This window comes from Eschrichtius robustus, chromosome 5 (genome assembly GCF_028021215.1).
Source record: "Eschrichtius robustus isolate mEscRob2 chromosome 5, mEscRob2.pri, whole genome shotgun sequence".
NCBI lineage: Eukaryota > Metazoa > Chordata > Mammalia > Artiodactyla > Eschrichtiidae > Eschrichtius > Eschrichtius robustus.
The window spans coordinates 67,515,726-67,529,691 of NC_090828.1; the positions used below are offsets into that span (position 1 = coordinate 67,515,726).

The 13,966-nt window shown below is 39.9% G+C and overlaps 1 protein-coding gene across 1 annotated transcript in view; it reads left to right on the forward strand.

Annotated features, from left to right (window-relative positions):
• SLC38A11 (solute carrier family 38 member 11) overlaps positions 1–5,731 on the forward strand; it is a 57,524-nt gene extending 51,793 nt beyond the window's left edge. The window contains exon 12 of the mRNA XM_068543959.1: positions 5,438–5,731. Within this exon, the coding sequence (XP_068400060.1) occupies positions 5,438–5,731 (294 nt within the window). The remainder of the gene's footprint in view (positions 1–5,437) is intronic.
• Positions 5,732–13,966: the final 8,235 nt, after the last annotated feature.

Sequence of the window (13,966 nt, forward strand, 5' to 3'; positions counted from 1 at the left end):
AGATTATACTCCATTTAAAGTTAATATAGAATAATGGCTATATTTTCCTATGCTATACAATATATCCTTGTAGCTTATCTATCTTATACATAATAGTTTATATCTCTTCATCCCCTTCCCCTATCCTGCCCTTCCCACTTTCACCCCTCCCCACTGGAAACCACTAGTTTGTTCTCTATATCTGTGAGTCTGTTTCTTTTTTGTAATAGTCACTACTTTGTTTTATTTTTTACATTCCACATATAAGTGACAACATACGGTATTTGTCTTTCTCTGATTTATTTCACTAAGCATAATACTCTCTAGGTCCATCCATGTTATTGCAAATGGCAGAATTTCATTCTTTTTTATGGCTGAGTAATATTTCTCTGTGTGTGTGTGTGTATGTGTATGGACACCACACCTTCTTTATCCATTCATCTGTTAATGAACACTTAAATAGGTCACACTAGTTTTAAGTGGTAGAATCAAGAATAAGTAGAGGGCTTCCCTGGTGGTGCAGTGGTTAAGAATCCACCTGCCAATGCAGGAGACATGGGTTCGATCCCTGGCCCGGGAAGATCCCACATGCTGCAGAGCAACTAAGCCCGTGCGCCACAACTACTGAGCCTGTGCTCTAGAGCCCGCGAGCCGCAACTCCTGAGCCCATGTGCCACAACTACTGAGCCCATGTGCCAGAACTACTGAAGCCCACGGGCCTAGAGCCCGTGCTCTGCAACAAGAGAAGCCACGATGAAAAGCCCACGCACCACCACGAAGAGTAGCCCCCACTCGCCACAACTAGAGAAAGCCTGCTCACAGCAACAGAGACCTAATACAGCCAAAAATAAAAACAAATAAATAAATTTATAAAAAAAAAAGAAGTAGAATATGGACCTTTACAAATGAGATGTGTAATAGAATCAGACCTTCAATTTGCAAAGTTAAGGGAATGCTGTTACTTAGTATAACTAAAATAATACAGAATAAATTATTCAGGGTTATATTAGTTATTTAATAAAAAGCAAAACCCCATTTAGAACTTAGCTTCCCTTTTATTTTATTGTTTTCATGGCAGCAGACAACGACATATTTTCCAAGGCAAATGCACCCTCAATTTTAAAGGATTCATTTTAGAAACAAATAAAATAAATGTAGGTTCCATCCTTGGTAATAAGAATCCAGCATCTTGGCACTGATGGTGCTCTTAGAGAGAAGAGGCATCTGCAGTAATTGGGTCCTATGGGTTTCTACGTGCAGCAGAGCAAAGAGAAGAGATGAAGCAGCTGGTGCTTGTGGTCGGAGTAACCAGCCCAACAAGCACTTTGTGCAGCTTACAGTGGGAGGAGGACAGCAAACCAGTTACCCAGCAAGAGCCCACATACAGGGTGAGGGAGCCGTAGTCCAAGCTGCCAAAGACCTCTGAGCTAGAGTTTTTTGTTGTTTTTTTTTTTTTTAATTTATTTTATTTTATTTATTTTCTTTTTGGCTGTGTTGGGTCTTTGTTGCTGCGCTTGGGCTTTTCTCTAGCTGCTGCGAGCGGGGGATACTCTTTGTTGTGGTGCGCAGGCTTCTCACTGAGGTGGCTTCCCTTGTTGTGGAGCACAGGCTCTAGGCGCGTGGGCTTCAGTAGTTGTGGCACACGGGCTCAGTAGTTGTAGCTCGCGGGCTCTAGAGCGCAGGCTCAGTAGTTGTGGCTCACGGGCTTAGTTGCTCCACGACATGTGGGATCTTCCCAGACCAGGACTCGAACCTGTACCCCCTGCACTGGCAAGCAGATTCTTAGCCACTGCGCCACCAGGGAAGCCCCTAGAGTTTCTTTTTAAGGTATAGGAACACATTTCACGAGTTCAAATTGATTACAAAGTAGAAATCTTAAATATGTATAAGCATTCTTTTTTTTTAAATATATTTATTTATTTATTTTTGGCTATGTTGGGTCTTCTGTGCGAGTTGGGTTTCTGTGCGAGGGCTTTCTCTAGTTGCGGCAAGCGGGGCCACTCTTCATCGCGGTGCGCGGGCCTCTCATTATCGCGGCCTCTCTTGTTGGGAGCACAGGCTCCAGACGTGCAGGCTCAGTAGTTGTGGCTCACGGGCCTAGTTGCTCCGCAGCATGTGGGATCTTCCCAGACCAGGGCTCGAACCCGTACCCCCTGCACTGGCAAGCAGATTCTTAGCCACTGCGCCACCAGGGAAGCCCCTAGAGTTTCTTTTTAAGGTATAGGAACACATTTCACGAGTTCAAACTGATTACAAAGTAGAAATCTTAAATATGTATAAGCATTCTTTTTTTTTTTTTTTAATATTTATTTATTTAATTTTGGCTGTGTTGGGTCTTCTGTGCGAGTTGGGTTTCTGTGCGAGGGCTTTCTCTAGTTGCGGCGAGTGGGGGCCACTCTTCATCACGGTGCGCGGGCCTCTCACTGTCGTGGCCTCTCTTGTTGCGGAGCACAAGCTCCAGACGCGCAGGCTCAGTAGCTGTGGCTCACGGGCCTAGTCGCCCCGTGGCATGTGGGATCCTCCCAGACCAGGGCTCGAACCCGTGTCCCCTGCATTGGCAGTCAGATTCTCAACCACTGCGCCACCAGGGAAGCCCCAGCATTCTTTTATTTAGTTTTCAGCTTCCTTGCATCAAATGAGAGGTTTCTATTCAGGTAGGAGAATTCAGATACTTTTCCAATCTGTATTGCCAGTAAAAATCTTCAGCACTTTCTGTTATTTCCCTCTTGCAAACTGCAAAATGCGGTGGCATCTGTGGTGTTATTATCAAAGGATAGTGCTTTCTCCCCCCCTTTATAATTAAGGCTATATTTTCTTGTCTCTTTGATAAACTGTTATGGTATTTATGTCCTGTCAAGAAATTTCAAAAATTATCCCGAAGCCAGTGGTGTAACCTCAGGCAAGGCTGTATTAGATAGATCAAATTAGCTGGACTCATTTATAGGGAATAGAGCAGATGGAACTGTCCTATCATTTTACTGATGATCTGAGGTCCTAACAACAATCTCTAGCAAGACGGAGCTCTCAAATATTAGGAAAGTAACCGCTATCAAGACAAGATACTCAACTGGACTTCTTCCAGTACAGACATCAGCTATACAGTCTTCCCACTAATTGCTACTTTCTCAACCCTTAAAAATTATGGCATAAACAGAACACCCATTACTTTGCACTGCCCAGCAAGTTAGGTTTGGAAGAGTCCCAAAATGCTGACTGATGACAGCTTCTTAGCAGCAGCTGGTGGCAGTTTTCATCCTGATAGCACTTTCACACTCCACAGTTCCAGATGAAGTAGCTTCACGTGTTTGTTCCTATGAAGAGAAGAGACTCTCTCTCTTTCTCTCCACACACACACACACACACGTACATATATAATTGTTTTCAAAAATTATTTCATAGAAATCAAAGGATTATTATTATAAGCACAGATTGAGTTCTACAGTATTTTTTATAACTTGAAAAACATTGTCAGTTTCAAGTGACATGATGGAGCCTAAGGAATCCATAATTCATTTAACTCTGGCCATATGAAAACTAATCCTTTACATACTGTGTACCATTGTAGGTATTCATTTGTATTCATGTGCTATGAATAGCAAAATTATATTGTCCATATATTTTAAATTAGAATATGGTACCTCTTAGAATTTTCTCATTCTTATATCTCTGTAGAAATATTTTCCATGAAGTGTGGTCCCTTCTATTCTTCCCCAGATTTTTAGATGCTGCCTGGCTAGTCTGACTTCATAATTTGTCCCCCTCAATTGATATTTCTCCAGACTTTTGCTGTTTTTGTAAAAAATAAAAAAGTTACATTTTTGAAATCATAGTTGTATATTTCTTGTATGAGAGTAGTAATTAGTGTAAAATACAGTAAACTTAGTAAATGGTGATACTGAGAAAAGTCTTTCTTTTAAAACTATTTTTAAGGTCTAATCTGTTCTTTTACATCATCCAATTTCAAAATCAGTTTTCTATGATTTTTCCCTAGGGACAAGCTACCAAAATAATGTGTCAAAAGCTTTCAAACTATAGTGATAGGCATATAGGGTTTCATTATACTATCCTTTCTACTTTTCTGTATATTTACAAATTTCCATAATAACTTTTTCAGGTATGGAAAATTTTTTTTTTTTTAATTTATTTTTAGCTGTGTTGGGTCTTCGTTTTTGTGCGAGGGCTTTCTCTAGTTGCGGCGAGCGGGGGCCACTCTTCATCGCGGTGTGCGGGCCTCTCACCATCGCGGCCCCTCTTGTTGCGGAGCACAGGCTCCAGACGTGCAGGCTCAGTAATTGTGGCTCACGGGCCTAGCCGCTCCATGGCATGTGGGATCTTCCCAGACCAGGGCTCGAACCCGTGTCCCCTGCATTGGCAGGCAGATTCTCAACCACTGCACCACCAGGGAAGCCCGAAAATATATTTTTTATGGAAAGCTTCTTTTGTATTCTAAACCGTATCATATTTGTTATTGTATGTTTTAAAAATTTTCTGTTTTATGGTTTAAGAAAATATCATTTGTCATATGTCATTTGTCACATCATATAAATATATTTTGTTAATAATATGTGTTATGTTTTGTTTAATATATAATTAATTTTTAACATAATTAGAAAAAATATTACCTAAAATGCATTAAATTTTAACATTACTTCATTCGCAGAGTTACTAGTGCAGATTTGGCCTCCTCACGGGGAAAGTCTCTTTCCTTTGAAGTCAGTAACTCTTGGTCTTTTTATAATAGACAACACCACTTCCCATAATTTTCAATCTAACATTCCTCCTCAGGTTGGACTTATCCATAAGCCAATGTGGGGGAAGGGTGAATGAGTCATAGTTATTTAGTTCTGCTGTCAATTTTCTAGGGTAATTAATGTGTTTAGTTTTACTTGAAAGAGGATTTAGAAATGCTGCTTCATGCTAAGTACCCTTAGGGGTACAGTTTTCCTTTCTCATACAGACAGGCACCTACTTTCATACAAAGTCAAGGAAAGAGGAGAGATAAGACATTATGCCCTGTATACACCTCCCAATAGTCCCCTTTTGTACTCAGCTGACAAACAGACCTCTCAGCTTTGAATGGCATAATAGATAACCAGCAATTTGAAATGAAGAGTATAAGGAAATATGATGTGACTGAAAATATGGGAACTTTTAAGAGTTTGCCAGGAGTCAGTCTTACCATCTGCTTTATTTTATATTATATTCTGATTATTATTTAAGCCTGATATACTATTATATTATTTTACTTTTCTCATTTGTAAATATACCATCAGTAAGGGAAAAACCTATTCCTAAGTCTTTCTTGGAATTATTTTTCTTTCCTCTGTTTGATTTAACTGAACCTATCAAACTTTTAACATACATGATGACAAATACATTTTGTAAATGTTTTTTTAAAAACTGTCCAAGGAGTGCTCCATTCAGTAACATTATCTTATTTCTTGTTTTGAATACACAGGGTGTGCTCTGTGCAGCTCCCCTAATTTTTATCATCCCATCAGCATGTTATCTGAAACTGTCTGAAGAACCGAGGACACACTCAGATAAGATTTTGTCCTGTGTCATGCTTCCCATTGGTGCTGTGGTGATGGCTGTTGGATTTGTCATGGCCGTCACCAATCCTCAAGACTGCACCCACGGGCAGGAAATGTTCTACTGCTTTCCCGACAATTTCTCCCTCACAAACATCTCAATTTCTCGTTTTCAACTGACAACACAACTTTCCATTTTAAACGTCAGCATCTTTCAGTGAGTTGTGCGCTTTAAAAAATAGGTATTTTTCATAGACTTCTAAACTGCACAATAACATTCACACATGTTTTAGTCTCTATATTATAAAATTATTACTTTGGCATTTATCAAGACTTGGTTTTTCTTTACTCTTTAGTCCAGTATAAAAGATAAAAAGGAGGGAATTCCCTGGCGGTCCAGTGGTTAGGACTCCACGCTTTCACTGCCGAGGGCCCTAGTTGGGGAACTAAGATCCCGCAAGCCACACAGTGTGGAAAAAAAAAAAAAAAAAGATAAAAAGGAAAAGAAAGTTGAATGTATTTGATCTTAAACTGGGACAAAATAAATGTTTTGTTCTAATGACTGGGCTACACTAATCTTAAATGCAGGGGGAGCAGTGAAACCTGTGGCGTCTGCTGCCATCCTCTCAAAGCAGTATTCTCTTATTTAATATGTGAGCCAATATATTGTGCTGTAAAATGAGTAGATGATTGTGGGTTGCAATTTTGTGTATGTGTCCTTGATGAGAAAAATACATTTTTTTGTCTTAAAAGAAGGACTCAAAGGGAAGGAAAACTCAAGACTATTAAAGAGACTAGATATCCCAAGAGGAAAGTGAAGCTGTCCATTATGATTTCAGCAGCATCCCTTGTTTAGAGGAAAGTGAATCCCTGGAGAAATGAGTAAAGTCCTTCACATGTTACAAAGCGTGACTAATAGACTGGGTATACAGAGCAAGGTGTGTGAGGAAGCAAAATTACCTCGCAGTTTTCATCCTGTGGGAATATGATGGTAGTGCCATTAAATGAATTATAAAATGGGGGGAAACCACAAGTTGTTCTGAGGCACAAGCTTAAAGAGATCAATTCTGCATCAGCTTTGGACCCGTTGAATGTGAAGTGCTGGCAGGAATAAAAAACTAGAAGCTGAACTTTCAGACTAGAGCCTTGAGAGAAGAATCAGGGCACAAAAGAAGCATTCTCACTACTCCGGGGTGGCCTCAGAGAGATTCTCGGGCGTTCTCGTTGACTAGATTCTCCAGAAGCAGACAGTAAGATGGAGTTTGGCATTCGGGGTATTTATTAGGGCTTATAACTAGTGGGAGAGAGGAGGAAAGCAGGATCAGGTGGGCAAAATGGAACTGCAGTGCAGGCTGGCAAAGCCTCAGCCAAGTCCATAAGGAGTCTGGAGCATACGTGACCCATCAGAGTTGTCTCAGTTCAGATGAAATAGCCAAGTTTTAATACCGCTACTTCCATCAGTCCTTGAATGTGGGCAGCTCTTTGCAGCTGAGCAAACCCTAAAGGGACTGAGAGCTGGAGGTGATCTGCTGGTGGCTGGAACACTAATGCTTCCTTGTGCGGGGTCTGGGAGGCACAGCTATGTTCGCCACAGCTGGCCTCAGTTTTGTTTTGTTTTTTTTTTAATTTTTATTTATTTATTTATTTATGGCTGTGTTGGGTCTTCGTTTCTGTGCAAGGGCTTTCTCCAGTTGCGACAAGCGGGGGCCACTCTTCATCGCGGTGCGCGGGCCTCTCACTGTCGCGGCCTCTCTTGTTGCAGAGCACAGGCTCCAGACGCGCAGGCTCAGTAGTTGTGGCTCACGGGCCTAGTTGCTCCGCGGCATGTGGGATCCTCCCAGACCAGGGCCCAAACCTGTGTCCCCTGCATTGGCAGGCAGATTCTCAACCACTGCGCCACCAGGGAAGGGCCTCAGTTTTTAATGAGAACTTTTTTATATCTCTTAAGGAGGATTTCATGTTTTCATATCTATGACAATCTTTTAAAAGTAACAAGAAAATTTGGGCCCATCTGGATGGCTACCTTAAATCAAGTATCACCCAAGATTTCATTTCTCACCTTTTCATCTGTATTTCAATCAAGTTGACAATCCATAGTACTGTTTTAATTGTTGTCGAATAGTGAGAAAATATCACAAGCAGAGAATACATACCTGACGTATCTGTAAAAATCACAGGCCAAAAAAAAATTATTCCCACAGGAAGTGTATAAGGGATAGTTTCACAGCAGTTTGAATACAGAAGTGGTGAAAGCTGAGTTGTCATGTGACTAATAAGAAGAAAGGCCTCTTGAAAGCAAAAGAAGCTGCCCCTTAGGCGGCAGGGCCGTGCTCAGGCTTTGCGTGGTAGCATTTGCTTCAACAAAACATCATCCATGCCACTAAATTAATTTGAATTCTATTGGCTGTATAGCTTTTCTGTATTTCATTTGTAGAGTTGTTTTTTTATAGTTGGTTAAGAATCATAAGGTGATTTGTGTCCATTTTTAGATCAATACATGTTTTGGTAAAATACTTATAAAAATACTTTCATTCCATACTGAGAGAATGTAAGAAATTTTTGCAGCAGTCCATCTCTACATTACTCAGGACTGAGAAACACTGACCTACATAGTTGTTAGATAAAGTCATGAGAGAGGAGATTTCCAAGGGTGTACAAAGAAAAGTACGTCAAGGATAACGTAATTTAGTACTTAACCTTCTATTATCTTGTACTCTTGCTATTGCTTCAGATACATTAACCTTGACTCAAGTAGGTGAAAAGCTCCGGGTAAGAACTGAGTGCTGCGTTAATGCCTAATAAATATTTGTTCTGGTTTTGTGTGTGTGTTTTCCAAATCAGCTGCATTACAGGACTACCTTGGGCCCAGTTATTAGCTGCAAGGATTACCACTTTCAAATTATGATAGAATAAATGTTAGAAACACATCTATTTCATAGGAATACTTATGTTTATTTTGCCAATGTGCAGAACTTTGAGAACCACCCCCATCTATGTTCTGCCTCAATTTAATGAGATTTCCACTGAAACTCATTCCCTCCCTGCTACTTCTTGCCCGTAACAAAACAACTTGAATATTTAATCCAGTTTTTGAAGTTGTCACTGCATTTGACCATATAAAGTGCTTCTTAATTTTAAAGAGGAGGGAAGGGAATAGTATATTTATACACTAATGCAAACATCTAGCAATACAATTCCTTTAAGGATATAGATTGGACGGTGTCTGTATAACTTACAAATTGGATCCTTATGCATGTCACTTATAATTGGATCTTTAACCTCAACCCTAACTTGAACCGTCTTCAAATATCAAAACAGGTCAGACTGCTTTGCTTCTGACCAACCCCAATGGTGTCAAGCAATAATTGTTGCCTCTTGTCTTTCCTAAAAGAACTCTGAAATCCAGGTTATCCAACTAGGACAATCCCAACTAGTCCTTTGCTGGAGTCATACTGCGCACATCTGCTTAATTAGATGAGAGATAAAAAGATCAATTTATTGGATAGCAGCTGGCCTCCTTCTGGTTGATCTGCGGCAGTCTTCTCAGGGAAGTTGTGCTAGTCCATTTTTTAGTATAGCTGACTGCTGACAGGACCAGGCGTTGTATTCTCAAGCATGGACCAACCAATGACCATGAGGTAAGGTACCCATAAATGCTTAACTGACTTTGATGGAGGTAATAATTAGCTACACCAATCAGATAACCTCCTTGAAGAATTTGTAATTATTCTAAAAAGGGTATAAAGGATTTGCCCGGATTACAGACTAGACACGCAGAGCGGACAAGAGGCACCATGACCTAGAGAACACATAGACTGGGAGACAAAGAAAACAGTACAGTCATTCTCTAGAGCAGTGGTTCACAAACTTCAACACGTGTCAGAATCATTGGCGGGCTTGTCAAAACACACATTGCTGGGGCCCACATGTGGAGTTTCTGGTTCGGTGCTCTGAGGTGAAGCCTGAGAATTTGCATTTGTTCAAAGTTCCCAGATGATGCGGTTGCTGTTGATTCAAAGATCACATTTGAATAAGGATAGAGGTTGGACATAAAAGAGATGCCAGATGGGGCCATGTGTTTAGAGGCTGGGCAGGGCGTAGAATGCCAGGTTGGAGGTCAGGAAGAAACAGAGAGTGGAGACAGGAGGGAGAGCTCTTGTCAGAGAGTAACTGTACTTATCCTTCATCTCTTTGAAAATTCCTTTGGAGAAGCTTACAGAGGGAAGAGGAGAGACCAAGACAGGGAGATTAGGGAAGAGTAATGACAAGGGAGGGGAGGAGAGTTAACAAAGAAGAAAACAGAGATTATGGTCTAAAGTCAACACAGCTGCAGTGGTTAAGCTATCAACCTGGTTTGGAACCTACAGGCGTTCAGGGAAGATTGCGTGAGCTTCATAGTTCTTATTATGAGAAGGAAGAAAATATACCGGTTCCTCAAAAGTACAGCAAGTTTTCCTAGGACTAAACTCAATAAAATGTCTTACTTGGAAAAAAAAATCTTATTTGGAACATGAGTAAAATTGGGTTATACTCATAATAACATCATGCTGATAAAGAATTCATGTAGCTATCTTTATAGGACATTTCAATAGCATTTTCTAATATTTGCTCATTGAAAATGAAGATTATGAATAAATTTAGCTTTGGAATTTTTATTATATTGTTCACTTATAGCAATATGCTAAATGTCTCATTTTTTTAAAAAGGCACATACAGATTTAATCTGTCCTTCATTCCTAACACCTACCTGTTTCTGGTCCTTACCAGCTTACACCCAGACTAATGCCACAGCCTCTTACCTGAGCATTCTGCCTTCAGGCTCTCCTCCCTTCAAGACGATTTGTGCATCACTCCAAGAATCATCTTATTAAACTGATGCTTTGATAACACCAAATGCTTGCTCAGAAGCTTTTCATGAAACTCTTGTGCTTATAGGATAAAGTACAAACTCCATGGCCTGTATTCAAAGTTTTTATAGAATGGCCTCAACATATCTCACCTCATATCCCATGACTGCAGGAAGGAACCCTTTTGTCTGGCATAAGTAAAGCATTGTTTTACACTAAAATTGCTTTCTGCCCCTTTTGCCATTGCCCTTGAATTCTTGCCATCCTCTCATCTGAAATATCCAAACCTTCCTTTCCCACCCTCATCAAATTCTATCAATCCTCCAATCTTCTCCCTGTGCCATCCCTGACAACTCTAGCTGCAGGTTAATTTTCCTCCTTTGGAATTCTGTAATTCTTATGTTATGTGAAGGAACCATGTCCCGCCAACCGGACTAAAAGTTCCTTGAGGACAGTGTGTTTTAAAACCTCTTTTTACTCTTAATAGTCCATGGCATGGTACCTTGAATGTACTAAACACTTAAGTATTTGAAGTGAGATTGATAGTATAGAAGGGAAAATGGCTGATTGTACCTATGGCCATACATACTCTTTTTCTTTTTTTTTTTAATTTATTTTTGGCTGCATTGGGTCTTCGTTGCTGTGCGCGGGCTTTCTCTAGTTGAGGCGAGCAGGGATCCTCTTCGTTTCGGTGTGTGGACTTCTCATTGCGGTGGCTTCTCTTGTTGCGGAGCACGGGCTCTAAGCGCATGGGCTTCAGTAGTTGTGGCACGTGGGCTCAGTAGTTGTGGCTCGCGGGCTCAGTTGCTCCGCGGCATGTGGGATCTTCCGGAACCAGGGCTCGAACCCGTGTCCCCTGCATCGGCAAGCGGATTCTTAACCACCGCGCCACCAGGGAAGCCCAGCCATACGTATTCTTTTAATTGGATTTTTCCATCTGTAATGATTGTCATTCAGTAAAGTAGCAAGTTAATGTGATAGTCATTCATCCAGCAAGGTGGTTTAGATAATTAAGTTGAGTTTCTCGTTTTGCTTTATTAAGCATCGAACCTTCAGAGAATTTATTTAGAATATTCTTTTTTTTTTACATATAAGCACATATGTTTATTATTAATTTTAATAATATTAAAGACACATAATTTACAAATAATAATAGAGTATTCAGTACTGTATCATAAGTTCTTTATAGCCAATTGACTATTACAGTGTGCTTTGGTTGACTGTTGCTGAACTCTCATATCTGTAAGCAACCTATGTAGTTCAACCATGATTTGACAAATGGAGTTCCATTCCAATTCACTCTTTTCCCAATAAATTTATTGTCACTAAATCTGAAATGTGATCTACTATTAAACTATTTTTATCCTCATATAAACTATACTCATTAAATTGAAATTTCAATTTTAGCACTACATATTTCATAACTTCATCACCTGTCAGTGAAGTGAGTGACTATTGTGCTGAATTGCATAATAGTTTTCAAATACTGGAAGAATATTTCCTTAATGTTCTGTGCTATTCATAATGTGATGGCCACAGACACACCACACTTTTAGTTTAATCTGCATTTTTTACATTTTTCTCAATTATTTTCTTAAGTTTAGACTATTTGGAATATTCTTAAAAGGTCTCTTCAAGTGCATACCAATCAGCACATAGTTTTTCACTTGTTTTGACTGCTAAATAAAGATTTACTTGTCTCTTAATTACAAGCTCTTTGAGACCTAAAACCATGTCGTATTTAGTTTTATTTTTTGCCAGTGAATGCTCATATATCTTAGTAATTCGAGATGCTTGGATAAACATTTAATGACTTGAATTTACCTAATTCAGATGTATTTAACTAAAATTTATAATTTACCAGGAAAACTTACCTTAATTCCTTCATTTGATATTATTCCTAAAGAAATAGTCAAAACTTTAAAGCAAAATGTATTTATGGTTCAGATACAATTATCGCCTTGTTTAATCTCATCTGACAGCTCAGTAATTTGATAGAGCACTAAAAAGAAGAGGTGGTTTAGGAACATGCAGGCAACAATTTAAGAAAAACACCCCAGACAACAAATGAGTCTGCAGTTTAAAATTTGAAAGACTGAAAAATTTTATTTCCAAGGCACAGTGTATTATCTTAATTTTGTGTTGCCGGAGGACAGCAAGGCCAGTTCCAGAAATATAAATCCAGTCCAGGCTTCTTACAGTCAGGTAAGAAGTCAGAACAGTATTGTTCTTTAATTCCTTAGGTTCTGGGAGAAAAAATAGTAAAGTGTCTTCTAAGACAGAGGAAAAATTATTGTACCCCAGAATGGCAGCCTTTGGGTGACTTCTAACTTTTCCTACAACGCTTTGCATTCTTAGAAAGTCCTAAAAAGAATTTTCTAAGTTATACCTTTTAACTATTGTTTCTCCATGTGCAAGACATAGACAAACTGGAAGTTGAGTGATACGACCTTGGGTTTTATGTGCTTTATGTTTCAAAGCATTTCAAAATGAATTTAGATTTGTTTAAAAAGCTGTAAGAATAGACAGGGAAGGAAATCAACATTAAATATTTAGAAAAATAGGGCTTAGAAAAACTTTGGGTTTTGTAGAGGTGGCTAGTTGATTGCACAAACACAGCAGGAGATGCTCCCTATTCTAGAAGGCAATCTGACCCTTCAAAGTAGACATTTTAAACAAGAGATTAAGAAATTTTACAATGTTAGCTTGAGGTAGAAATTCTTCTCAGAAACAGATGATTTTAAACGTGTAATAACCTAAACACCAGCTGAGGACTCCTCACGCCCAAGTGAGTTGGTTAAACTTGATCTTAAACCCCATTCCACACTCAGGAGCCCACTCCATAATTCTGGTAAATTAGCCTGGTTTACGTTCTCACACTTCTCTGTGCCACCATAAACCAAGGTTCTTTTGCTCTGTACCTGCAAAACTCCACAATACTCCAGATGCAAAACACACAGTCCCTGCATCATTTTCCATAAAAATCTATTTACATCATGCATTGTGTTATTTTTTGTGTTCTTGTTCTTTTTTTTTTTTAAAGAATATGCATTTTTAATTTATTATTTATTTATTTATTTATTTTTGGCTGTGTTGGGTCTTCGTTTCTGTGCGAGGGCTTCCTCCAGTTGCGGCGAGCGGGGGCCACTCTTCATCGCGGTGCGCGGGCCTCTCACTGTCGCGGCCTCTCTTGTTGCGGAGCACGGGCTCCAGACGCGCAGGCTCAGTAGTTGTGGCTCACGGGCCCAGTCGCTCCGCGGCACGTGGGATCTTCCCAGACCAGGGCTCGAACCCGTGTCCCCCGCATTGGCAGGCAGATTCTCAACCACTGCGCCACCAGGGAAGCCCTGTTGTACCTTTTGAAGATTTAGAGTGCTTAGGAGGAAGGGTCACACCCTGGGGCATGGCCTTTGACCAATCTTTAGGCTTCACCTCCTAAACAGCTCCTCTACTCTTCATTTTTCATCTCCTTCAGATTAACAAGCAAATATTTCCCTGTGACTTTCTCAGCGAGGTCCCAGAACCTCCAGGCCTCTAGAAGACCCCTATTCCACTTTACCCCATACCTTGTCATTGTATTTTTTTGACACAAATGCCATTCTCTTCCTA